The sequence below is a fragment of the Branchiostoma lanceolatum genome, chromosome 11, assembly GCF_035083965.1.
Source record: "Branchiostoma lanceolatum isolate klBraLanc5 chromosome 11, klBraLanc5.hap2, whole genome shotgun sequence".
NCBI classification, from domain to species: domain Eukaryota; kingdom Metazoa; phylum Chordata; class Leptocardii; order Amphioxiformes; family Branchiostomatidae; genus Branchiostoma; species Branchiostoma lanceolatum.
In genome coordinates this window covers 13,029,145-13,055,751 of record NC_089732.1, presented here as the reverse complement: position 1 = coordinate 13,055,751, position 26,607 = coordinate 13,029,145, and the positions used below count along the sequence as shown (strand labels likewise).

The window sequence follows — 26,607 nt, the reverse complement described above, 5'->3', positions numbered from 1 at the left end:
GGAGCTGCACCGTCTTTCGGAAGAGACGAAAAATGGGGGTCCCGTGTTCGAGGAGGTGCCTCGAGTGCGTTACAACAGCCTCATTACTCAGATGGGTACCTACTGGCTGAAATAATACAACCTGGTGAATTTATAATAAATGTACGTCCACACACAGTCGTATCTCGGCTCAGATACACGTGGGTCCCTGTCCTTTATTGGTTATAATTCGTAACACATGTCCTACTCTAGTACTGGTCCAAGCGCGTCCAGTATATATCCCGACTACGTTGCCATACATCCCCCAGTGTAAGTATGTAAGTACTGGTTAGTTCTGCTAGTTCATTCTAGTTACGCTGAAGAAGAGTGATGGATGTCACTCGAAACGTCGACGTGCGGAAATTTACCCAGTAGTCGAGTTTAAATTGTATATTAGTAATGTTTACCTGGATGTCTAACCTTCCTCAGCGTATTTCTGTTTATGGGACTGTAAGGGTGTGTGGGCAGGGGGTGAAGTCTGTCATCTCCCATTACATTATTATCTCCATGAAAAATGGAGATATTGTTTTGGGTGTGTCTGTTTGTCTGTTTGTCTGTCTGTTTGTCTGTTTGTGTTTCCGCACTACTGGAGTCAGTATAACTCAAGAGCCTCTTGATGGATTACGATGATATTTGGTATGTGGGTAGGTGTCGTGAAGCCGAAATTCAAGGTTGATTTTGGGCCCCCTGGTATGTGCCCTTGGTACTGTAGCAGAAATTCCATTTTTGTATATTTTGACCTGGACGTGCTGTGGTCTTGTGTTTTTTTTTGTGGCAGATAGCTTGTTTCTTCCTGCAAGGACATCAATAAACTACTTTTACACCGTCAGTCGGATCTTGAATTACTCTTACTAGCACTAGAAGCAGCTGTATGTCAAAACGTCATTGCCCTCTAATGCCCTAGATACAGGACTAGGACACCAGACTACAAAACGCGTGGATTTTTTTTTTGCAGATACAGAAGATCACACGGCTCAACACGTGTATCACATACATTATCATATCAGACGAGCCATTGATTAGCCTATTTTGGCGTCTTCTGCAAACACGTTGCGCAACGCTATCAGTACGATGACCCGATCGTTAGCTTTATAACTTCGATAAGGTCCCGACAAGAGAGACAAACCGTCCGACTTGTTTTCTCAGTTCCACACAGACGTCTTTCACCATGGCTCTTTGGTCTACCATATCGGTGTTCGCGGTACTGTTGCTACATGCCATCGGTAAGATTTGGTTATTCAATAGAAGAAAAAACTTGCTCTTTTGATAGGAATGAAGAAAAAGAAGCTTGCATTATAAAAACTATTCTGCTCTTAGCCAGTGCTCGTCAAATTTTTCTTCGGCTAATACAATTTGGGTCACCGTTGATAGGATTTTAAAGATTTCTACTTCAGTTTGCTTGTTCATGAAAGATTGAGGTAACGGCTTACTTGCATTCATCTATTTCTTTGCCTGTCATGTTTAGCCCAGAACGCCGATGAGGTGTGTTACGGAGACCTGGGGTGTTTCTCCATCCTGGCCCCCTACACCAACACGGGCAGACTGCCGGGCTCCCCCGACCAGCTGGACACCAAGTTCTACCTCTTCACCCGCAGTAACGCCCTGCTAGCCGACAGACAGGTTTGGATTCACTCTCTTCTATGCTGAACATACAACACTGCAACCGACTACATGTGCCATTGTCCATTGATGTTGAATTCACTGCACGAAATACTATCTTTAGTTGCATTGCATTTTTCATGAAAGTAATGCTTCCCGTATGTTCACGAATCCTTTTCGTGTGCTGTAAGATCAGATGCCTTGTAGTGAAAGACCTCCCCGCACCATATTGTGTATAGGGCGGCGCCCAGCTCTGATTCTCTAGTCTTTGGGTCTCACAGTTGTGCAAGCCAGTTCCCACAAACACTGCACAAATATTAATGAAAAAAAAAGTATGGCGGCGTCGCTGCGTACTAAACTGAATTTGTGCTACCCTTGACTTTTTAATGAGAATATCATTCAAAACATACAAGTATGACCAAAAAGACAATAAAACGCACAAAGCTTGAAACGATTATTTTTTTGTCGATGAAATTAGTTGAGAACTTTGTCAATTCGATCGGCCTTAGCGACGCCGCCAGCGTGCCGCGGGTCTAGTAAGAGGCAGGCTTCACGTAGGCAAATAGTAATGCAGAAGATGTGCTCACGAATTCGTAAGCCAGAACCATACAGAATCATATGATCATCAAACCGTTTCTAAAATGGTATAAACAACAATTGTACATTTGTATGTTAAACCGTGTGTTTTTAGCATTGATTCCATTGAATAATACATACTTCATACTAACAGCTGTTGGACTTCGACAATCCGACCACGCTTCAACTGTCGTCCTTTAAACAAGAGAAGCCAGTCAAAGTGTGGATCCATGGCTTCACCGACGCCAAGGGCATCGAAGACGTGTTAAGTTCATCAGCCGCACAGGCAATGGCTGAAATGCACTTGAAGGTATAACTGTCAATCGAAATAACGTTTACGACATTTGTTGTATTTTTATCAGGGACAGAAGGGTTGGAAGACATTTGAACTAGATAGTTTCTGAACAAAAAGGTTCAGGACAATTATCCACACGTTTTAATGGCGATGTAGAAAATGGTATAGTCACGGTGCGCATGCGTTTTCCAAGTGATGAAATAGGAAGAAACAGGACAACGTAGAAGAATGGCTTGTGTAACAGAAAGACGGGCTCATAGTGTTATAACAAACAAAACATTTCTATATATATGTATTTGTGAATGTAGAAATCTTGTTTTTTGTAGGACGACGTTAACTACATCATTGTAGACTGGACCAAAGGCATCCAGTTCCCCGACTACGCCGCCGCCGCCTCCAACCTGCGGGTAGTGGGAGCTCAGGTCGCCAAACTGGTCACGTTCCTGGTGGACCAGACGGGAGTTAGCCTGGATCAGTTCCACCTCATCGGCTTTAGTCTGGGCGCACATCTCGCAGGGGAGGCCGGATCCAGGCTACCTGGACTGGCCAGGGTTACAGGTACGTCCAGGTTTTTGGCGACGCCCCATGGGCGGAGCTCTTGGTCATATCCGTTAGGTTGAACTTCGGTAACATGGTATGGCAGGAGAGGCCCACGTGGGAGGCCGGATCCAGGCTACCTGGAATCCAGGATTACGGATACGTCCAGGTTTTTTGTCGACGCCTCAGGGGAGGAGCCTTTTGTTATATCCGTCAAGCTAAACTTCGGTTACGTTATAACATGGCATGGCAGGCTGGAGCCAAGCTACTCAGATTGACTAGGATTACAGTTATATTTTGGATTTTGGCAACGCCTCGGAGGCGCAGTTCTTTATCATATCAATCAGATTGACCTACAGTAACATGATATAGATCTGATAGGGAAACGATGATAGGGAATGACATTGTTTGTGAATCTTATATGATTTTTCCAGGTTTGGACCCAGCTGGACCAATGTTTGAACTTGCGGATCCGGCGGCCCGTTTGAACTCAAACGCCGCCACCTTTGTTGACGTCATCCACACGGATGTCCCCTACTTCAACGTGGGCTTCGGTATGGCGACGAAAGTTGGGGACGTGGACTTCTACCCTAACGGCGGGGCCAGGCAGCCAAACTGCCCGTCAAATCCTGTAGCAGAGTCTCTAGCGGATGTTCTATCTGGTTTGACTTCAGGCACTTTCGGTACGTACGAACTCAAATTGGAATCATTTACAGGGGATACAACCTACGTCATCCAATAGCATGGGCCAGCCGACCACCGAGCGGTGATCATGATATACAGTAGAATCCTCTTATTTGCATAACTGATTTGTGTTGTACTTGGCCACCTCATAGTCTAGGTTAGGTTGCACATAGACCTCCATAAAGGAACTGGAACTATAATTATGACGCTCAACTGCCATTTTCATGACGTAGGATGACGTAGGTTGTACCCGGTACTTTAAGTGATTATGATTCCTTCTCGTTGGAAGCGTTTGGGAGCACCCGGTCGCAAAGGATGATGGGAGCAAAGCAATGCTTAGTCATTTTTTTTCAAATTTTAACCGTTTTCTTTTTAAATTTTCAAATACAGATGCCAACGGCCTTATCGACTCGGCGAGTTGCAGCCACTCGAGAGCCGTTGACTACTGGATCGAATCCATCAACAGCCCATGTTCGTTCGTGGCCCACCGCTGCGACAGCTACAGCGAGTACGAGAGCGGGGCATGCTGGGATAACAGCGATGGCAGCTACGCAGTGATGGGCTATGACGCCGACCCCAGTGCGAGAGGCGCCATGTTCACTACAACCTTCGGCGAAAATTCATTTTGCGGTGACTAATTGTTTTTCTTTAAATAAGTTGGAATGATGGTTACTTTGTTCGAGCAGTCAATAAGAAATCTAATTTGAGAATATTTTGGACGACTAAGCTTGGACTTTCAGTGTCAACGGATTAGTGCTAAAACCTTGTTTTTTCTTAACAGGCAGTGAATTTAAAGTATCACTTTTGTCAAAATCAAATTTGAGAATTTTTATTTTCTATTTATTTATTCATTAAGCTCCTCCATGTACAAAAATGGAGGGGAAGACAAAACAGGTGATCTCTCCCCCTTTAAGTTTGGACGACTTAGCTTGGACTTTCAGTGTCTACCGGATTAGTGCTATAACCTCGTTTATTAGCGCTATAACCTCGTTTTTTATTACAGGAACTGAATTTAAAGTATCATTCAGAACTAAGAAATATGCCAGGACAACACGAGGGCAAGTAGAGGCCACCATTATCGGTACAGACGCCTCCACGGACGCGACCAACCTGTTCAGGTAGGTTTGATGTTGTTTAACGAAAAAGCGGTTGTGGTGGTAATGAGGTTGTTTGCCCCTGAGCTACCCACAATGCACCGCGTCTCCCAGCATGCAATGGGATCCGTGAAAATGTTTCCTTAGAAGTTCTGTAATTAAAATGGCTGTTCACAGAACTAAGATGTTTTTTGTTCTTCGCTAGATGTTAGTTTGATTTATATTTAAGACATATTCTGAGAAAGGTTGCCACAGCAAATCTCTCAAACACATTTGCCATGCCATGTTCCTTTACACCCACAGTTCTGACAGTAAATCGTTCGAAGACGACCGCACCTATTCGGGCATGTTCATGTCCAGAGCCGGCGTCGGTACGCCGAGCGAGCTGCAGCTCACCTTCAAGGCTTCCGCCAGCACGTCCTTCTGGTCGCGTCCAAGTGAGCTCAAAATCACACGGATAGACCTGCAGTCCAACACTGGCATCACGTGAGTAACTTAAAAGTCAAACTTGCACCAACTCTCCAAGCAGAGGAATGGATCAGGCTGGTTTTTAACGTGTTTCTAGGCGTTTTTGTCGGGCTTTCTATTTTTCAAATGTCGCCAACCCATACATAAAGACATAAAGAAAACGGGACAAAATACAAAGCCCGACAAAAATGCCTAAAATCACGTTAAAGACCAGCCCGACAAAAATGCCTCTGCTTGAAGAGTAACTTGCGGCTGCGTCACTTTATACTGCTAACGGTAACTTGCAGTAAGAGCATGGCAAGCGACTCCGTTAAGTTGTCTTTGAGAGAGAGAGAGAGAGAGAGAGAGAGAGAGAGAGAGAGAGAGAGAGAGAGAGAGAGAGAGAGAGAGAGAGAGAGAGAGAGAGAGAGAGAGAGAGAGAGAGAGAGACTGTTTGTGAGTGAGTGAATGAGTGAGTGAGTGAGTGAGTGAGTGAATGTGAGTGAATGTGTGAGTGAGTGAGTGAGTTGATATGTGTGGGCGTTTGCTGATCTTCAAACATTGTACCACAATCTTTATTGACACGGTACACAGTACAGCGACTTTCGTAAGGTCTACTACATCTATACATACATACATACAATCATACACTGACATACATACAAACGAATAGGTGCATACAAATGAGTTTGATTACACACAATCTTATGGGATAGAGCAACATATCGAAATTTAACGTGAATCTTACCTGAATGACTGCACGAATATGCTTAATTCTCTGCAACGTACACAACATGTATTTAACGTCAATGTTCCACAGGCTTTCGCACTGCGGTGACTACGAGATCCAGCCGGGATCAACTATGAGCTTCACGACGTCTGGCAACTGCTGAGTAGGCGATCGGATCAGCCTCACTATATCAAAATATTTATAATCTATCTTTTCTCACACAGAAAATAAACATATAGAATATGAACGACTGTTGTTGGGAAGTTATTCCATGTCTGTGTGGCTTTGATTGTACTTGCGAAGTGGGGAGGGGGGCTGGCGAGGCAGTTGCTGCACTTATGGGGAGGGCTCTCTGTATACCGATTAGGCTCTCAGAAAAGGAGAGGCTGTCGAAAACTTACAATCGCGATTCGCGAATGATCCATCCCTTTCTTAAAGTAAATCTTTTTTGTATTTCTTTTTTTTTTTATTGCATTTCACAAAATGAAACAACACATAATAGAAACAAGTGAAAAATAAAGTACTGGAATATAACATAAGCCACGGATCCAAAACAATAAGTAAAGGTGGAAACAGAAATGAGCTACTGTGCAGATATAAGTAATATCCATAAAAACAAAGATAACAGTATCATTGGCAAATGATTATAAGAAAATCAATATCAACCAAAGATTACAGAACATTGAAATCAAACAGTACTTATGAACAAATAAAACATGAAAAGTCCATATCAACAAAATATCAGAACATCAATAACGAAAGGAACCAATAGTGACTGATCAGTGGCAAATAAATATGGCAAAAAACAACATCAACCAAGGATAACAGTTATTACGTTTGATCAAAATTTCAACAAAGTCTAGACAATGTAAAACAAAAGTAAATATTTAGCATGATCGGTCTCTTATGTTTATTTCACAAGAAGTATTGGCATTGGACAAATAGCGACTATCCTCCATGAAAGATATATGGAAGCCTGGCCAAAAACAGTTACTCAAGCAACTGGATACAATTTTGAAACATTCGTATCTTATTACTTGGATGTCTAGCCTTCATCAACGTATACTGAAGACATCCAGGTCTTATTAAAAGCATGATAGTCAATTCTAAGACCTTCATATTAAAGTACTTAGCGAAAGTTTTATAGGGAGTGTAAGTGAAAGTGCAAAAAAAACACACTCGAATATAGATTTTCCTCATTATCTATGCAAATTAAGTCCAAAGTAGCATAATTTGCACTTCGTTGTGTACATCTCTATCTAAGCTACCTGCATACTAAATATCAAGGAAATCCGTCGTTCCTTTGTTCAGTTATTCTCCTTAGAAGATTTTCACAAAAACGCCCCTGCAGTTCTAGAGGAAGCTGCTAGGGGGCCCAAACCTACACCACTTCTTTATTACACCACAAGCTATCTGCCACCCAAAAATCAAGACCACAGCACGTCCAGGTCATAAGATACAAAAATTGAAGTTCTGCTGCAGTACCAAGGTCACATACCAGGGGGCCCAAAATCGACCTTGAACTTTGGCTTCACAACACCTGCCCACATACCAAATATCATTGTAATCCATCAAGAGGTTTTTGAGTTATGCTGACTACAGTAGTGCGGAAACACAAACACACAGACACACCCAAAACTATATCTCCATTTTTCATGGAGATAAAAACGGTTTACAAACTCACTAGTATTATCGCGCCACTTGGCGTATCTATAAAATGGTTCCAGTATCTTGGTTCCCGGATGTAGGTACCCAGCATGCATTGCCAGACCTCGAACCCAGAGCGCTCTGTATAACGTTACGTGGTAATAAGCTGACAACTGTGCTATGCATATATGAAGCAAGGCACTGAGTAAATGTATTTTCCCGGTGTAAAAATGTTAGGAAAATATCACAAAAAAGTTACCGGTATTACATAATATAGCTGTCTACGACTTGAACAGTGTTTATTGACCAAAAATAACTTATATTACGTTGCCATGGTAAATATCTGAGAAAAATAGCAGACATTCAAGTTATGCATTTATACGCTGGTACATAAGTGTGAATATGAGCAAGAAAAAACAATAACTAAAATATTGATTTCATTTTAAGAGACACAACGTATGATACACTGGTCATCACATATACTAGTACGGGCCAACCAAATGACCCTCAACTTTAAAGGCTTCCAAAATGTGTGTTACGAATGACGTAGGCTGGGTGGAGACAGATAAAAACGTAACGTCTTGCACAAACATGTTATCAATGCATTATCTTTACTGTGTGTTTACTGATACGCCACACCGATGGTAAGAGAATGCGGAATGTAATGTACAATACATCAATTCGAAGACTAAAAAATATATATAGTTAGAAAAGAATGGAAAAAATTAAATTGTCATTCACAGCTTTTTCCAGTGTTCTGGGCTTACTTTGCTTCATCACAAATGATTTAGCGTAATTGGGAAGTTTACAAATTGCTAAGTTCAATACAAATATAATCATGTTAATTAATAGAAAGAAAACGCGACATAAATCTTAGACAGGAACATGTCAGCAAAATTTTGCAAGATATTTTATACGGTTATGATACATTTCCTGTTATGACGTCAAACAATCATAATAATAGACACATCTACAAACTGTCCGGTCTAATTATAGCTTGTTATGCTGACTCTTGTTATTCCGGAATAAATGAAAGTCGCCCGATGTGGTTTAATTTTAGCCACTGCGCCCTTGTGTTTTCCGGACCTCCAACCTTGGTGTGAGTGAATAAAAGGTTCCCTCTATGGTTCTTCTTTCATACCTGAGAAAAGACATGAACGGACTGTGGAACATCCTGTATGTAGTGGTGGTGGTCGTCCTTGTAGCGGACTTCGGTAAGGAGCGTTAACACATCTCTATGTAATGAAGCGTATATTAGACTCTTAGATTTCTGATAAATGTACACTGTGCTTGACTCTATGTATGACAAAGCATGTGCAAGACTGTGCAAGACGGCGCTAGGCTGTACTAAGCTGTACAATTTAGCCCCTTGGGCTACGAACAGTTTTTGTCCACCATGAGTTGAAAATAAACCAGTCTACTTGATAATGGTTTGGTTGTCCTGTTTTGAGTACGTAGTATTACGTACCCACTGATATTTCGGAAAGTTTTTAATTTCATAGTGTTTGGAACACGACTTTCCTGTTTTGCATTAAGAAATCATGAACAGTCGGAGAGCAGAGCAGAGAAAAACCAACAAAAGGAAGCATTGTTTCATTGCAAAATAAATGTTTAGTTCAAAGTACTGTGTCTAAACGTTGTCAATGTTCATGTACGAGGGCGAGTCAAAAGTAATGCAAGTGGTTTTATAATAGGCTGATTTTTTTATCGAATGAGATGAAGTTTGCCACAAAGGTAATAGCACATGTCTTCTTGACACTGAAATATCTCAATTTGTTGTTTGGATATCTATTATGGGCTGAGTTTATTTCAAGTGACCACCCGGCCCTTTGAAAGTCCATTAGAAGCAAAGATCAGTTCCTCTGAATTATTTTTTGACCCACACTCGTACTTTACAAGAACCGTGTGGTTCATAGGCGCATGTCTTACCACAGTCTTCCTCATATTTCACTGCAGCTGAATCCGGCAAGATCCGCAACAATGTACGAAAAGGCAAGAAGGAGCGACCCTCGGAGCTCAGATCACTACCATACCAGGACATCCTGAGGGTGTACGGTCAGACACAAACATCCAGGAAGAAGCCAACAGACCATGGTCATCACACCACGACAACACCAGCGATGACCACCACGCCAAGACCACCTCAAGTCGTCTGCTACGACAATCTGGGGTGTTTTTCGGACGAGTACCCGTTTGACAACACCGGTGGCGTGGTGCCGCAGTCCCCTGAATACATCAACACGATGTTCTACGTCTTCACCAAAAGCAATCCGACAATAGAGGCCCGACAGGTAAGTCTTTGTCTACCGTGGTTTGTCTTCAGATCTCAAGTTTTTATAGCTTCTTGTAGTCACTGATTCTATAAAATCTTCATTAGCTGTTCTTCAAGATAGCAGCATATAGAATACTACATTTACGTACTGTTAGATTCATGTGCGTGATCTGTCATAGAATGTATTGGAAAACAAGTCGCATTAGTAACTCCATTCGTTGAACTCACGGTCCCTAAATTCAGGTACATCCTACTTCCGATAATTGTGCACACCGAATCCACTGTGTAGCTCTGTACAAATATCTGGAAAGCGAGGCTACTAGACAAGTTGCTCTACTGTTTTACAACAGAAGCCAAATATCTTTATCTTTCAGGCTATTTCATACGACGACATTCTCAGCGTGCAGAACTCGCCCTTTGACCCCACCAAGCCGGTGAAGGTACTGATCCACGGCTTCTACTCAGACCCCATCACCGGGGACCCGTTCTGGGCGGGCGACGCCATGAGAGAGATGCTCATTCGGGTAAGGCTCATGGACAATAAGCCGGTTCGTGGTTTAAACTGCGCATGTGCGAGGTCAAGATGAAGGCCGCTAACTAACAGTTCTTGTCCTGCCCCATTCTTATCACATGTCCAGATGTGGTTTGCTAATAACTCAGTTGTCTTCAGCTTTGACATATTACTAAAAAAGAATCTTGCTGCGCATGCGTAGTTCAATCAATAAACCTGTCGATACTATGAGGCCTACATTTGGTTTAAAATTCCCTTGTCATGAAGTGAACAGGTTATTTGGTAGGCTTTGCATTGAAGCTAGGTTTGCCCAAGCAGTAAATATTCACCAAAAGTTAACCTTTAGCACACTGAAGTAGCCGTTTGACACCCCAGTTTCTACTGGCTACAGAGTTAGGCAGCAGGGAGAAGGTTAAAAGCCTTCCCACACTGTATGGTGTATAGGGCAGTATCCATTTCCGTTTCTATAGCCTTTTGGTCAAACAGTTGTGCAAGCACTACAGCAGAGGGAGGGTTATTCTACTGATAGTGGTACATGTTCAACTTCCATACTCTTTAACGTTATGCCGAGCGCTAACAGAGAAAGCATCATCACTATTTCAAAAGTCTGATATTTCCGATTGAGACGTTTAACAACCAAGTTTAGCAGTCGTACGATCAGCAAGTTAATTTTGCCACCTTGTTTCGCAGGACGATATCAACGTCATTATCGTGGACTGGAACAAGGGCGCGGAGTTCCCCAACTACGCCCAGGCAGCCACGAACGTCCGCCTGGTGGCCGCTCAGGTCGCCCGACTCATCACGTTCCTCGTCAACGAGACGGGCTGCAGTCTGGACCAGTTCCATCTGGTGGGGCACAGTCTGGGGGCGCACCTGTCCGGGCACGTGGGGAGGAGGTTACCTGGCCTGCCCAGGATCACAGGTAAGGTGGTTTAAAGACACATTTTTGGCGACGCCCTAGGGGCGGAGCCTGTAGAATGTTGCTATGGTTTGGGTTTCAATACATAAAATATTAGATAGATGTTGATGTGTATGGTTTGAGTTCACTATTTCCTTTCTGGTTCATGTCTGTTTAAAAAAAGCTTGAAAATTATCTTTTAGTCTCATTTTGACTGTGGTGCTACTGACTACATTTTGAATGCATCACTCATATAAGTGTCTATGGATGTATCCAAAAGATAGAACCGAGCCGCATGCCTCTCTGCCATTCAGAGACAGTACAAGCAAGTGTCATGTACTGTCATTGATGAATTTCATTCAAATAAACAAAAAATATGTGCATGGGACGGAAGGGAATATTTACCTTGGGAAGGAAAAATCAAAACGTTTTCTTGCTATCAGGTTGTTCTTACACTCGCCTATTGGCAGACCAAAGCGTCATTCCCACATAGATAACATCAGATTTCCTCTGTCGACTGTAGGTCTGGACCCTGCCGAGCCGTACTTCGAGGATAAAGGCCCGATCGTTCGTCTGGACCCCACGGACGCTCTCTTCGTGGACGTGATCCACACGGACGGTGGAGAGTTCCTTTCCGGGGCCTGGGGCCTGGACCTGCCGTCAGGACACGTGGACTTCTACCCGAACGGCGGGAAGGGACAGCCGGGCTGTGCTAACACTTGGATCGGCAGCATCACCAGTATCTTTGACTCTAGCGTCAGTACGTACCTGAAATTTGTTTCTTCATTGACATAACATACATCTATAAAGGGTGCGCCCATATGTTACAGAATCCTCCCGAAAAAAGTCCCATATAGAAGATTTCTGTCATTAAGCCACAGTCGAACGCCTAATGTTATGTTATTGGTCATCGCCGACAACGATGGAAGAACAACAACAGCCACAATGGCTACAACAGCAATATTAGAAATTTTGCTAAAAATATTAAGTCAAAAGTAGCTTAGCCAACAACAGTATCTTGATGTTATCGAGTGTGTTTCTTCAAATCACCAGAACATAGACTATACGGTATTTCGTACCAAAACCTCCTTGTTCGTACATAGCAAAGACATCGACTTGTATCATGAAGAAGTCTCTGGGTAGAAAGAGTCCGCGTTAGGTTCCTTTGTTTTGTTTGTTTGCTTTATTCTGATTTCAACCCTTCTACTTCAATCTGAAGCTTTCGACGATGTCGTGGACTGTAGCCATAACCGTGCGTACGAGTTCTACATCGAGTCGATCAACAATCCCTGCAAGTTCGTCTCCTACCCCTGCCGAAGCTACGATGACTTTGCCGCTGGAGGATGCCGGGATTGTTCCAACAACGCATGCTCAGTGATGGGCTATGACGTAGACAGCAACATGGCTGCCCGTGGACGTCACTATTTGTCTACCGCAGACACTGGGCCATATTGCAGTAAGTTATAAATTGTTTGATATCTACATTGACCTTTTTATCTATCATATAATCAATAGAAAACAAAATGAACAAAGCAAAAAAGAAGTAACACATTAATCATTAAAGCTGTTTAGTGAAAATGTTTGGGCTGAGAGTGTTATATTCTACATGTACTACAGGGGGTTGTCTTTTGATTGTACAATGTCAATGCAAATTTGCCGAAAGTGGTACTTTGGCTTTCTTCTTGTTTCCACGTACCTCTCTCGCATTACACATTGAATAGCTGATCATGATGATTAAATCAAAGCTGTAATGGCAAATGGAAAGAGTTTCTATGAACAGCATGAAACAGCCTTCCACCCCCTTGTTCATATATTAGAAAGAAGTCCACGTCAGAATAGTTTTTTTATGTTTTGAAAAGTAAGAATTAATGGATCCAGTCTCATGCATATCGTCTCCAAGTTTGATAACTTTTTTTACAGGTTTGAGATAGCAAAACCTATATTGTATCTCAGTTACATTTTTGTTTATCCTTCTATCTCCCTAGGGTACGAGTATAAGGTGACGATTAAGACGAAGGCAGGGATGGAACACACGAGAGGAGACCTCGTCGTAATTATCGCAGGGAACAGTCAGACTACAGCGCCAATCCAACTCTTTGGGTAAGTACTTCGTTAATTGTTCAGTGAGTAATTACCACCGTTACTACTGTAGCAAGATGTGCTGACCGCCATTTTGGTGTCCCTATTTGCATGTCAACCCCATCGTATACGTAAAGCTTTAGCGTACACAGCATGTTTGCGTTTCATGGGCAAGTTGATGACTAGTTTTCTGGCATTCTCTTCTTTGAGCTGTGGTTATTTGAGGGGGTCAGTAGATCTTTAAATGTTTTAAAACGCTGGATTCACTGAAATACAAATAGGGTCACCAACATGGCTGCGGCGAACACAGTGAGCAGTTACGTGACAACCGGCAACACTCTATTCAGACATGCCCCAGACCCTTGCGATCTAGCTCCGTCAATTGTAAGCTCCTCGCAATGGAAATGGACATTCAGCCTCTGGCTGCGAAGTGAGAGTAGTCGGCCCACCCAATAATAATGATAAAGAAATTCTTTGGATATCGTCGGCAGATTCTGTAAATAACCGTTATTTTTGAATGGTCCAATCCTATATTCTGTAAATAATCGTTATTTTGGAATGGTCCAATCCTACATTCTGTAAATAACCGTTATTTTGGAATGGTCCAATCCTATATTCTGTAAATAACCGTTATTTTTGAATGGTCCAATCCTATAGCGACAGCAACTATGCACTTGATCAGGACACCACGCACACTGGGATCGTGTCATCTACTGTGGGAATCGACTCCATAGGGGAGCTGCGGTTGACCTACCTGTTCACCAATAACATCTTATACACATGGGCCAACGGGGCTGATCTCACCATAGAGAGGATAGACGTAACATCTAACAGTGGAGCTAGGTAAGGGTTATCCTATTAAATTCCCTTTGTACGTCTTAGACTAGCCTCCATAGCAGGCTCTACCGGGCCTTTTGGGTTTCAGGCTGGCTGATGGTTACGGGCTGGCTGCAAAAAGTGTATTATAAGCCCCCCCCCCCCCCCCCCCAAAGGCCCGGCAGAGCCTAGGCCTGCTATGGAGGCTAGTCTAAGAAGTCTGTAGAGTAATTCAATGTAAAAGTTGGATTGAAAGTATTACCAAGTAAAAATGAACTGGTTCAAAACTTTAATACTTTTTCACACTTTTATCTTCAAAGGCATTTCCAGTTTATGAAAAAAAAAAAACTTAGCATATCGTTTACAGAGAAATCTTAGTGATGCAAAATCATAACAAAACTCTTAAACAATCATGTCCCTGTTATTAACTCTATCGTGGTGAAATTTGATCAGAATTGAGACATTGTTCTAACTGAATTTCTGTATGATGTCTACATTGTATATCACTATTACGACGACAATATTGTTCAACGTTTTTACGGCCGCAAAATCTTACGACGTTCTTACGAAACCAAAATATTGTGCTACGTTCACAAGAGTACAAATATTACGACATCTGTACAACCATGATATTTTATGACAACTGTCTCTTCTCTGTATGTTTTTCCATAGTGTATCGTACTGTGGAGAGACGCTGCTCAGGGATGGAGTCATGAACACTATCTCATCCTTCAACAACTGTGACGTCATCATGCAGTAACAACTTCAAATAAACGTGCTTGTATAGCAGTCCTACTGGGTTCTCTCTTCTTGATTATCAAAGTTCAGTCCAATGTTATCTGTCAGCAAAGTAGGAAGAATGCATAATGTTCACTGAGGGCAACATTGCAAGTTAGGTCGACGGTAATACAACATGTAATGCTAGGGTCACATTTCCTAACCGGGGCCCGGCCGGGCTGCTTGCGGAAACGAAAAATCAAAGTGTATGTCAATAAATTTGCCCAAGCTATGCTCTTAAATAGTTTAAGGTACGTTTTGTGTTTTTGTTGTTTTTCATATCATGCTTTCCGTTCCCAAAGACTGCCCGGCCGGGTCCCGGATTGGAAATTAGCATTAGATTGCTTGTATGGTTGCTTGTGCATTGTACATTTCAATTGATTAAATTGTAACGTTAAGAATTGCTTGGAAGTGTTTCTCAAATAGTATGGTCTAAGGATTAAGTAGCGGTGCTGCTTACTCCACCGCCATGTGGAATCAAAGTAAAGCTGAGTCTGTGGTCTATCGCTCAATAGTGCAATACTGTATCCATGTACAGATATGAAATATGAAATAAACATGTGACAACGTATCCATGTGGATGAATCTTGTCTGTTTCTTCTAGCTATAAAGAAATGATTTGTTGAGAATAAAGTCAGAGCAAAAAGTTATTCTTCCAAAAGCATGTAGATGCTGATTAGACATTAACAATTAACTTTATCTGCAAATTGAAATGTAGAGGCAGTGCATGCAGTGGAAATCGTTGTAGTGATTCAGTGCCATCCATAATTGCTAGTTATGTATAATGGACAGGAAATTAAAGTTAAAAAGGCAGTGTTAGCTATCAGTCAATTTATATCATACCAAAGTAGCCGGGAGCGTCCTTGGTCCCCAAACGCAAACCTGCTTATAATTGTATTTGCAAAATTTTTCAGGTAGCCTGATCAAAGTATTTTGAGACATGTAAATATGTAAAGTCCAAGCTATGGGAAGGAATGTCTGTGCAAATTGAATATCTAAATTCGGATTGTCAAATATACAGTGCTCTACGTGTCCTTTCTGGTTTTACCTTTGGGTATGCTATTCAAGTAAAACGGATATGACGTAGCGTAACCCACAATACATTTCGAGTTCACCAAAATGTTTCAGTTGCATCGTGAAGATTGTCATATTGAGTATTTCTGCCAAGTTAAAACTACCTCTAAAAGTATTTGAATGGTGTGTGAATTTGCAATTACATAGCAAAAACACCCCAACGAAAACGAGTGTTTTAGTAAAAATATAACAAAGATGTACAGACATGTAGTTGTTTAATTATAAAAGACCGTATTACGCTCTGAAGTCCACTTGGACCCCTTGATATGAATGAAATTTAATCATAAAAACTCGATGAATCACGAAACTGAATTATCTTAAGCGTATGACAACCATGTAGGTACGACCATTCAAAATAGCTAACTGAGCAGTTGTTCACCAAAAGTCTGTATGATTATTAATGAATAGTTCAGTTCAGTTCAGTTCAGGTCGTCCTCATACGAGGTGCCATTCACAATGTCTAACCATGCATTTCTATCAAGCATGGCGGCTAGCAGGTTGTAGTCCTTTAACCCAACCTCCTCCTCCAAGACTTTCTTAAGTGTCAGGTTCGGTCGTCCCCTTTTTCTCTTTGCATCAGGTTCCCAGAGGAGAACTTTGGCAGCCATCTCCTCATGACGTGCTACATGGCCAGCAAGGGCCAGTCTTCTTTTCTGAATTGTTCTAGAGATCGGGGGAAGTCCATTGTACAGTTTTTTGTTTCCTATGCGACTCTGCCAGGGTACATTCAGAGCATAACGAAGCAGACGGGTGTAGTTACCATCCAGTTTCTTGGACAGAGACTTAGTTAGTGTCCATGAGTCTGAACCGTAAATCAAAATAGCCTCTACACATGCTTTAAATACTTTCTGCTTTGTGGTGTTTTGAATGGGGGCTTTCCATACCTTTGTTAGGGCATGGCATGCACCCCAGGCTTGGCCAATACGAACATTGACATCATACACAGAGTTACTATAGCTGCCTAAGTACTTAAAGTCACTAACCCGTTCAATAGTGGACCCATCTTTGGCTAGTAAGGCCTGAGGGTGGTCACTTGGATTTATGTGCATCACTTTGGTTTTTGAGGAATTGAGATAGAGGCCAATTTCCTGAGTGGCACATTCCACCCTATATAGGAGGTCTTGTGCAGCTTGGATAGTGTCCTCGAGTAGACCAATATCGTCTGCGAAGTCCAAGTCTGAAATGACCACTGCTGGGTGCCTGGAACTCCGTCTCCTTTGTAGCGTAAGGCCATCATCGGCGTTGATGGCCTTGCGGAGTGCATAATCCAGAACGATTATGAAAAGGAAAGGTGCGAGGGGATCGCCCTGTAAGACCCCTGTGTCAATCTTGAAGAAGTCAGTTTCCCCCTCTGGGGTGAGAACTGTGGCAGATGTGTTGTCATACATGATTTTGATTGCATTAACTATTGAGGTTGGTATGCCATATGCTAACAGAATTTCAAACATAGTAGTACGATTAATAGAATCAAAAGCTTTTTTGAAATCAATGAATATGAGAACTGCTTCTTTCTGGTGGTTCTGGACTTCTTCCACAATCCTACGGAGAGCCAGGATTTGTCCTGATGTTGAACGGGAAGGTCGGAATCCATTTTGGTTTGGACGAAGTAGTTTATCGATGAAGGGTCTTAGTCTATTCAGTATAAGGCGGTTGTAGACCTTTGCAGCCACTTGGGTGAGGGAAATTCCTCTATAGTTGTCAGGAAGTGTCAAGTTTCCTTTCTTTGGAACAGGTACAATACCTGCACGACCCCACTCTGCACCAGTACGGAAAGCCCCGTGACTCGGGCTGTAGGTTATGTAAGTCCCTTGACTATAAAACAAGAGAAACAAATTCACCTTGGGGTAAAACTATTTAGTCTTACGATAAGGCAGGAAACGAGCTTATAGTGCAAACATAACGCTCTTGTCATGTCTTGTCAACCAATCGCAGATGCCTACACTCGTCCTGTCAAAACAGACGTCAGACGTCAAACGTTCTACATTTACACGTCAATTATTTACAGTCATTATTGCCGGACAAACGTGATGGGGCCTGACTCCAAGTAACACCGGTTTGCCCGGATGAGTGGCCTTGCTCCAGTCTGATAAAAGGGAGACCTGTGTGGTTTTTCTGCCTCTGTGTTGACCTGTGTCCAAAAATGAAGAAGCTGTCGAATATACTTTGCCTTGTTGTGGTCCTCCTTACAGTGGTGGAGTTTGGTAGGTATATTTGATCAGAATTTGGACAAGACATCACATATTTTCCGATTTCAAATAGGGTTTACTCGATTGGAAACTATATGTAGTACTGGAGCAGCGGTTGTCTGGAAGATCGGTTGCTAGATTTTACTTACTTTGGACTCTAGAAATGTACAAGTCAATTCAAATGTTTGCATAGTCTGTAGTACTAGTCACAAATGTGTGAAATTAAAAATGTGTTAGCTTGGCAACAATGCATCATATGTGATGTACATGTATTGATTCTACTCTAAAGAACGCCTTGGTAATTATGATCTTTTCTCTTTCTAGGCGAATCCAAAAAGCGTATCCATGGCAACATCAGAAAGAAACAGCCCGCTCGCTTCTCAGAGCCAAGGTCACTGCCATACGAAGATATCCTGAGGTTCAAAGCTAAAAGGAGGCAACAAATCCAGGCTAGACTGAAGTCAGAGAACTCGACAATCACCAATTCAACAAGCAGCAACTCAACGCTCTTCAGCAACGAGACTACTACCACTACACCCAAACCTCCCCAAATTGTCTGCTATGGAGATCTGGGGTGTTTTTCGGACGAGGCTCCGTTTGACAACACCGGTGCCGTACCGCAGTCCCCTGACTACATCGACACCAAGTTCTACGTATTTACAAGAAGCAACCCCACCATTGAGGATCGACAGGTATTTACCGTTATCTAGGTAGCCACGTCAGCCTATTTAGTCACCACAAACATATAATTTCATTTACAGATGATAAATTGGCTGTATCCATCCGCTTGAGCCTAGATACCACTGTTGCCAGGTAAAAATGACATAATTAGAACATACCATCCACCTCTGTGTTACACTTCTGTACGTTTGGGACCGCATAGTGATGTCATCTCCCGTGATTGTACATATGTAAATACTTTGCGTTTGGGAATGCATGTCATTATGTATAAGTAGCAACACCTGTGCTGCATCAATATATGTGAACCAGTCAGAATTGCCTTGAAGAAGGTGACAGATGGTCACCGAAACGTCGGTGGAATAAATCTCCTGGTTGTGTAAAAAGAGTCTTTTTATTCAATAACTTACCAACCTAATGAAACTATTCACGGATACCATCCACTTGTAGTTATTACAGCTATGGAACATATTTCATATGTGCCAACGAATACATACCGAAGAAAATAAACAGCCAGACAATTTGTTCTAATGCTAAATACATCTAATTGATAACACGAGAGTATTTCATTTTTCCAGGTTTAGGTATTTTCATAACGCTGAGTACTATTCCTCTATACCAACTCAGGATCCAGTAGTAAGGAAAACAACCATGTAGTATAGGAAGATAGTGTAAGGGAAAATTTCAATATACAGTCAAACCTGCCTAGGCGACCACCTTTTCAACGCGACCACCTGGCCATGGCGACCGCTTTTTCTCGGTCCCGAAAATTTTCCCCATAGGCACAAGCATTAAGCTGCCTGCCCAAGGCGACCACCCGTCCAACGTGACCGCGACCGCCACGAATTGGGACCGCACAGAGCACAGTCCCTGCCCATGGCGGCCGCCTAATTTTCAAGCGTGTGGTGACATCGGATCATTTTGCTGTCGGATTTCACGGAAATGTTTTCAAGACTTTGAAGGACAAAAATAAGGACAAAAATATATGAAATAGCAATGTTATAGCATCGATTCCACCATGAAGTGTTTTAATAAAACGTTCCCCCTATAAACATTGTAAAGACAAATGTTTGTGATGTTGTTGTGCCTATCATAATCTTATAGTTTACCGCAAACTCAGTTCGGTTTAAACTCAATTTTCAGAACGAATACGTAGTGCATGGCGTCAAAAAGTCAGATTTCACAGAAATTACTATCCATTTCTTGTATTTTCAACAAAAATGTGTCTGTGTCTTACTAAACCCCGCCGAAAAATGACTTCGCGGCAGGCAAAACATCAGGCGAGAAATGTTGTTCCTCGGTCCCGACGCCATCTTGGATTTGGGGCGGCCCGGATTTGGCGTACCGCTGACCTTTCTAAAACACGATGCTTTTGTTTATGAACATTTACGAATACTCTAGTTATTTATGAAAATTAATATTCTTATTTTCTTTTTATTTCCATGAATCTCACAAACCTTTATTGGACGCTGTGCGTTCTGCTGCACTGACCAATACCTTTCGATGCGGTCGCGTGAAATCACACCGTTACGTTTTCATCTTTAACGTTAGTTGTCAGATCGAAAACTTTTTGCCCCTTTTATCCAGCGGTCGGCGCCCCAAAAAAGGCTGCGGCCAGCAGGTGTTTTCTAGGGATTTGTCTTAGGCCTTAAAACTTCGATGATGTGCGTGTGTGTGTGTATTATTCAATGTAACGTGTGAATGCGGGAGGGCGCTGCGAGGCATCGATTTGTAGCCATATTGTTTTGTAGTCAAAATTATGACGAAAATGTGTTCACGATGTAGCGGTATACAATTATTACAACGATAACGGAAAATGTAATTTTGGTAGGATCTTTCTGTCAATGAGAATTGAACCTGGCGGGGGTCGCGCTGTCTAAATTCACATAATTTTCCATCCATTTACGTTCTGTATTTGAAAACCTCGACCTGGAAACATGTGAGTGGAATCCTCTTCATGGCGACCACCTGTCCATCGCGACCGTTTTTGCTCGGTCCGCCGGGTGGTCGCCTTGGGCAGGTTTGACTGTAGTACGATTGGTCAGTCGACCAATCGTAGGGAATTACGCTGAGGAAGCGACCTTCGACCTCCGCTCGTGCCGTCTTCATAATTGCGACATCCGCCGTTCTGAACGACTGGGCTCGCCTCCCGCTCAACGTTACCACCATCACGCCCTTGCTGCAATTTCGTTTCTTTAATGAACGATTAGAATTGTTTAGATTTACCAAAACTGTACGTAAATGCTATTGTGTTATTCGTTGTTTTGATTAAAGATAAGAGCTAAAAGTATTCTCTTCGCAGGAGATATCATACGAAGACACCTCCAGTCTGCGCATGTCCCATTTCAACCCCAAGAACCCGGTGAAGGTTCTGATTCACGGCTTCTTCAGCAACCCCATCGACGTGCCGCCATTTTGGCCACGCGACGCCATGATGGAAATACTCAAACGGGTAAGGTCATAGGTCAATCCAACAGCCATTGTACAGAGTTTAAATGTAAGCGTTATTTAAAACAAGTCACATTACCAACTGATGTTTTGCATGTAAGAGCATTTTTCAATTGCTGAAGTTTTGCTAGTTATATTAAGAAATAATGATTAATATTCAGCTTGAAAAGATGACAAATTTGCATGTTTTTACTTTATAGACATTCCTATATTGTTAACCAAAATGTTTTACTGTGATTTCTAACAATTGCCCATGCATATTTTCGACTGAACTGCACAACCGAATGGCTTAGCTAGAAGATTTTTTTTTTTGCGTTTCCTCTCATCTAAAATACGTTTTGTTAAAAAGGACGATATGAACGTCATCGTGGTGGACTGGAACAAAGGTGCAGTGGCTCCGAACTACTTTGCGGCGGCGTCTAACATCCGCGTAGTGGCCGCGCAGACCGCCAAACTCATCGTGTTCCTGATGGAGGAGACGGGATGCAGTCTGGACCAGTTCCATCTGGTGGGGCACAGTCTGGGGGCGCACACGTCCGGCCTCGTGGGAGCCAGGCTGCCTGGGCTGCCCAGGATCACAGGTACGATTGCTTGTTGATATTTTTTGGCGACACCCCAGGGGCGGAGGCATTCTTACGATATTGGTCATCGATGCATCCCCTAGAGAGTTAATTTTTATTTAAACAGATAATTAACGTTTTAACAATATTTGGAAAAAATGAAGGGAATCTTGAATCTTATGTGAGGGAATCTCGAGCCTCTGCCTTTTTCTACACCAATCAAAAACAACAAAAACTAGAGTTCGGCGACTTCACATCTCCATGAAATGTTTAGAGCTTATGTAAATTGTATGTAAATTGTATGTAAATGACTTAAATCTCGTGCGCCTTGCAGGTTTGGATCCTGCCGAGCCGTTCTTCGAAGACGAGGACCCGGTGGTGAGGCTGGACGCCGCGGACGCTCTCTTCGTGGACGTGATCCACACGGACGGCGGAGAGATCCTGTCCGGGGCCTGGGGCCTGGACCTGCCGGTAGGGGACGTGGACTTCTACCCGAACGGCGGGAAGGGCCAGCCGGGCTGCAGTAACACGTGGGTCGGTGCCATCAGCAGCCTGTTTGACTCCTCCCTGGGTAAGTGCAGTGCCTCGTCTACATGAATGCACAAAAGGTTCAAACAAACTAGCATTACGATTGCCATCTAAACACAAAGAAGCATCATTTACGTCATTGTAGCTAGCAATTATGACCTTTGTCAAGATGGATGACCAATGTACTTCGAACACGTGACCCCAGCAACGGGTCAAAGCTGCGCATGCGCATTCGCAAGTCTACAAATGAGTTTGCCAAAAAAATTGTAACAGCTTCGTTAGGATTCTCATGAATACTGGTAAACATTTCCAACATGTCTAGACGTTTTGCAGCACAACAATGATAAAAAATTAGAAAACGAGTGTAAGGCAGGAGAACGTCGTAAAAACGTCCGGACAAGTAGGAATATTTGAGTAGCGGAGGGATCTTAAACTTTGACCTGAACCACAATGCATCACGACTGCACAGTCGCACTATAAACATTGTGACGCCTATGCATTAGGTGTTGCAATGATAAAGCATGCCTTGACAAATTGTGAAGATGGATACTCTTCCTTTAAATGATATTTGAAAAAAAAAATCAGATATTGATGTCAGATATAGATGTAATTTTCTTCCTTCTCTCTCTATCTCTCGCTCTCAAGAGTTGACTGACTCTATGGACTGCAGCCACAGTCGAGCGTACCAGCTCTACATAGATTCGATCAACAACCCCTGCAAGCTCATCGCCTACCCCTGCCGCAGCTATGATGACTTCGTCGCCGGCAGATGTTGGGACTGCTCAAACAACGCATGCCCAGTGATGGGGTATGACGTAGACAGCAACCTGAACGCCCGTGGAAGTGTCTACTTGTCTACCGGAGAAAACGCACCTTATTGCGGTTAGTGCTTTATACTAAAGCTTCCTAACGATAAAACTGGTTATTCGTCGTATATTTGTGTATTTGGACATAGACAAAGTCCCTTTCACATACATATGGTGCATAGAGAGGCGCCCATCTCTGTTTTATAGCCCTTGGTGTGTGCTCTACCGCACCGGCTAGTCCGCACGAAATTCTCATGTAATTATCTTCGCCTAGGAGACTATATGTTTTCGGTTATTCCAGCTGTTAGGTGGGTCTGTATGTATGTCAAGAGCATAACTTGAGAAAATTTTTATGGATCTTTATGATTTTCGGTAGATGTGTAGTGGTTGTAAAAAGGAAGGTCAACTTCGAAAATGGTTTACCTGGCGTTTTCCAACAGTACTGCAGCAGACTTAGCAGTTTTGTGTGTTTTGTATGTAGGCAAAAAAAGTAACGGAAACAATGATGGGTCTTCATGATTTTTGCTAGGTGAGTAGCGGTTGTGAGAACGGAGGTCAAGTTAAAAAATGGTACCCCTAGCATTTTCCGTCGGTACTGCAGCGGGTTTTGTGTGTAAGCGTATTTGTATGTGGACAGCAGTACTGTTGCCCCACGGGGTATACAAAATACAGAATGTATGCCATCAATTTGGTAACTAACATTTTGCTTGCTTATCCTCGCATTCGATATCCTTGCTATAACGACTCTGTGTTTGATAACAAGTGTCCTTTTTACTTGCAGCATACGAATACAGAGTGGTGTTGAAGACAAAGCCCGGGATGACATTTTGTAGAGGCCAGATCACGATCAACATAGCGGGAACCTACCAGAGCACCGGCCCCATGAACTTCTTTGAGTAAGTGTCACCTGCTTTGAGAAAGATACGAAAGTACAGTCTTTTAGAAAAGAAAATTTCGAAGATAGAAATTATCAGCCAATCACATTGCCTCTAGACTGTAAGCGGCGACGTGATTGGCTACTAAGTTTCCATTCAACACCAGGATGGGGAAAATCTGATTGGCAAACGCTAGTACTAAACGCTAACCCAAGAAAAAGTACGCCAGTGTCATTGCTTGATACATACCGGTACTAAAAGTGCCAAATAGTGTCCCGTTGGCCACCGCTGGCCAATTGGATACTGTTTGGTCTTTTGCCACCATACATCTGCTGCGAGATTAGCCATAACCACAGAGTAGTTTTAAGTTCCTTAGAGTGGAGTACAGTATACAGTACGTTTTATACTTATACCGAGAGGTCTCGGGTTCTAAACCACTGCTATACCCGATGTTGTGCCCTTGGGAAAGGCACTTTTTCACGACTTTCCTCACTCCACTCAGATGTGAATGGGTACCTGACTTCGGTTGGGGAAGGTCGTATTGAGATCACCTTCTGGCGCGGAATGGCAGCCGCCCAGACCCTTGCGACAGTTCCACAAAGTACAAGTGTGGAGCAAATATGTATCTGTTGTGTATTATGTGATTGTAAACCCTGCAGCAATTCAGCACTGGCTGTCATTGCACGGGTCATTTTTGACCAATAAACCATTATTACCACTCCAGGGGTGACTCGGAAGGAATTGACGCGGACAGGGAATATGTCGGCATTTTTGCGTCAAATGTTCGACTCGACACCGTGAAGGAACTGACCCTGACTTACACCAGAACAACCAACTTCCTCTTCTCGTGGGGTTCGTATGGTGATCTCGAGCTAGAGAGGGTCGACATACAGTCCAATGTTGGCATGAGGTAAGTGTCAGCCTTCTTCTAGAATGAATAAAAATTTGCTATGGTAGACACCACCAATGACTGAATTCGGCGCGTTTTTCGAAATATTTTCAGAACGATCGTAAAACTAAAACAAATGCCTCCACCCCTGAGGCGTTACCAAAAAATGATCAATTCAAAATATTTTCAGAACGATCGTAAAACTACAACAAATGCCTCCACCCCTGAGGCGTTACCAAAAAATGCTCAGATATTGCCGCCATCTTTACTGTCTTTGTTTGTTTGTTTGTCACAGTGCATCATCCTGCGGGGATACTATAGTACGCGAGAACGGCATGGTGACCATTGCAACCTTCAACAAATGTTGACAACGTTCAAACATTGTAAGAAATTGTTCAACAAACGCAGAAAAAATCATTTATATTCACCTCCATATGACCAAGGAGGTCCTTGATATGACTAATAAAGACATCATGGTAAAAGATCACAGCCACAAGGCATAAGCTAGTTCACGGTTGCTACTACGCATGTGCAGTGTCAAAGGTGAAGGCTCCCGAGACGTAAACAAAACCCGTCGGGGCGTTGCTATGCAAATCGAGACAATGTCGAGACGAGCACTGTTTTAAGCCGGGGGCCTTCATCTTTGACACTACACATGCGTAGTAGCAACTGTGAACTAGCTTATTGCTGGAACTTTATTCATCTTTAACATGTGACAATGTCACATAAACATGTTCTTGACACGATCAAATAAAAGAATCCTTGGTACTTGATGCGCTATGATCCTCCAAATAAAACTGATAAGTATTGGAGATTTTATACAAGGCATCGTGTCTTATGTGTTAATCTATGTCGCTTGGACCCCACAGTGATGCATGGTTAGTTAAAGTTAAAATCCTCCCACACCATAAGGTGTATAGTGCGGTGTCCATCTCAGTTTCATAGCCCTGGGCCACCCTGGGGTGCAATCACTGCAGCAGGGGGCTAGTCCACTGGCAGTGGCGTGTGTTTAACTTCCATACTGTTTCAGGAGTATGTACCATTTCTATTAATTCTTTGGTATGACTCAGTGCGCCTCTTGTCCAGAGTTGTCCTTCCCGGGGCTTGAACCCGGGCCTTCTGGTCCAAGTAATTTGAACCAGATGTGGCTAGTAACAGAAGCGCATACCACTACACCACAGGTACTATAAATTGTATATGAGGATAGGCCCAGGATCGTGCGGTTTAAAAAGTAGTGGCTATGGGCCACCGTTGTCAAACTTTCCTCTCAGTTTAAAGTAAATAGATAAGAATGTATAAATAGGAAACCCACATCTCTGTTATCTATAACCAGCATACACTGTCCATTAAAAGGTCCCGTGTGTCGCGAGAGTTTGTGAGGAGAGCAAACAAAGGCATGTGTTGTTTCTCACGAGTAGAGACCTGTAGTACGGGCACACATGAAGAAGATCAACATTCTCTCGTACGCATTTGGACAGGCCGGTTTCCACTCAAGCCCCTGTAACACATTCAGGACCTTCCCATGACTTTGCTCCCTCTCCGTACCAACCAAGGTTGGCGCTGGGGTGAGAGTAGCCTAGCCT

At 42.8% G+C, this 26,607-nt stretch overlaps 2 protein-coding genes across 2 annotated transcripts; both read left to right on the top strand.

The window, feature by feature from the left end:
* The first annotated feature begins 1,114 nt into the window (after positions 1-1,114).
* On the top strand, positions 1,115-14,963 carry LOC136444269 (uncharacterized). The gene is made up of 17 exons (XM_066441784.1): positions 1,115-1,241; positions 1,484-1,638; positions 2,348-2,503; positions 2,815-3,046; positions 3,460-3,708; positions 4,100-4,339; positions 4,713-4,827; positions 5,107-5,289; positions 8,774-8,841; positions 9,584-9,918; positions 10,274-10,423; positions 11,101-11,332; positions 11,832-12,068; positions 12,528-12,764; positions 13,294-13,408; positions 14,045-14,230; positions 14,876-14,963. The coding sequence occupies exons 1-17, from the start codon at positions 1,187-1,189 to the stop codon at positions 14,961-14,963; spliced, it is 3,033 nt and encodes a 1,010-aa protein (XP_066297881.1). The 5' UTR covers positions 1,115-1,186.
* Positions 14,964-18,194: 3,231 nt separating this feature from the next.
* LOC136444268 (pancreatic lipase-related protein 2-like) lies at positions 18,195-25,460 on the top strand. The gene is made up of 9 exons (XM_066441783.1): positions 18,195-18,255; positions 18,565-18,932; positions 21,221-21,370; positions 21,716-21,947; positions 22,261-22,497; positions 23,100-23,336; positions 24,042-24,156; positions 24,860-25,045; positions 25,320-25,460. Exons 1-9 carry the CDS (start codon positions 18,195-18,197, stop codon positions 25,390-25,392), a joined length of 1,659 nt encoding a protein of 552 aa, XP_066297880.1. The 3' UTR covers positions 25,393-25,460.
* The last annotated feature ends 1,147 nt before the right edge of the window (positions 25,461-26,607 follow it).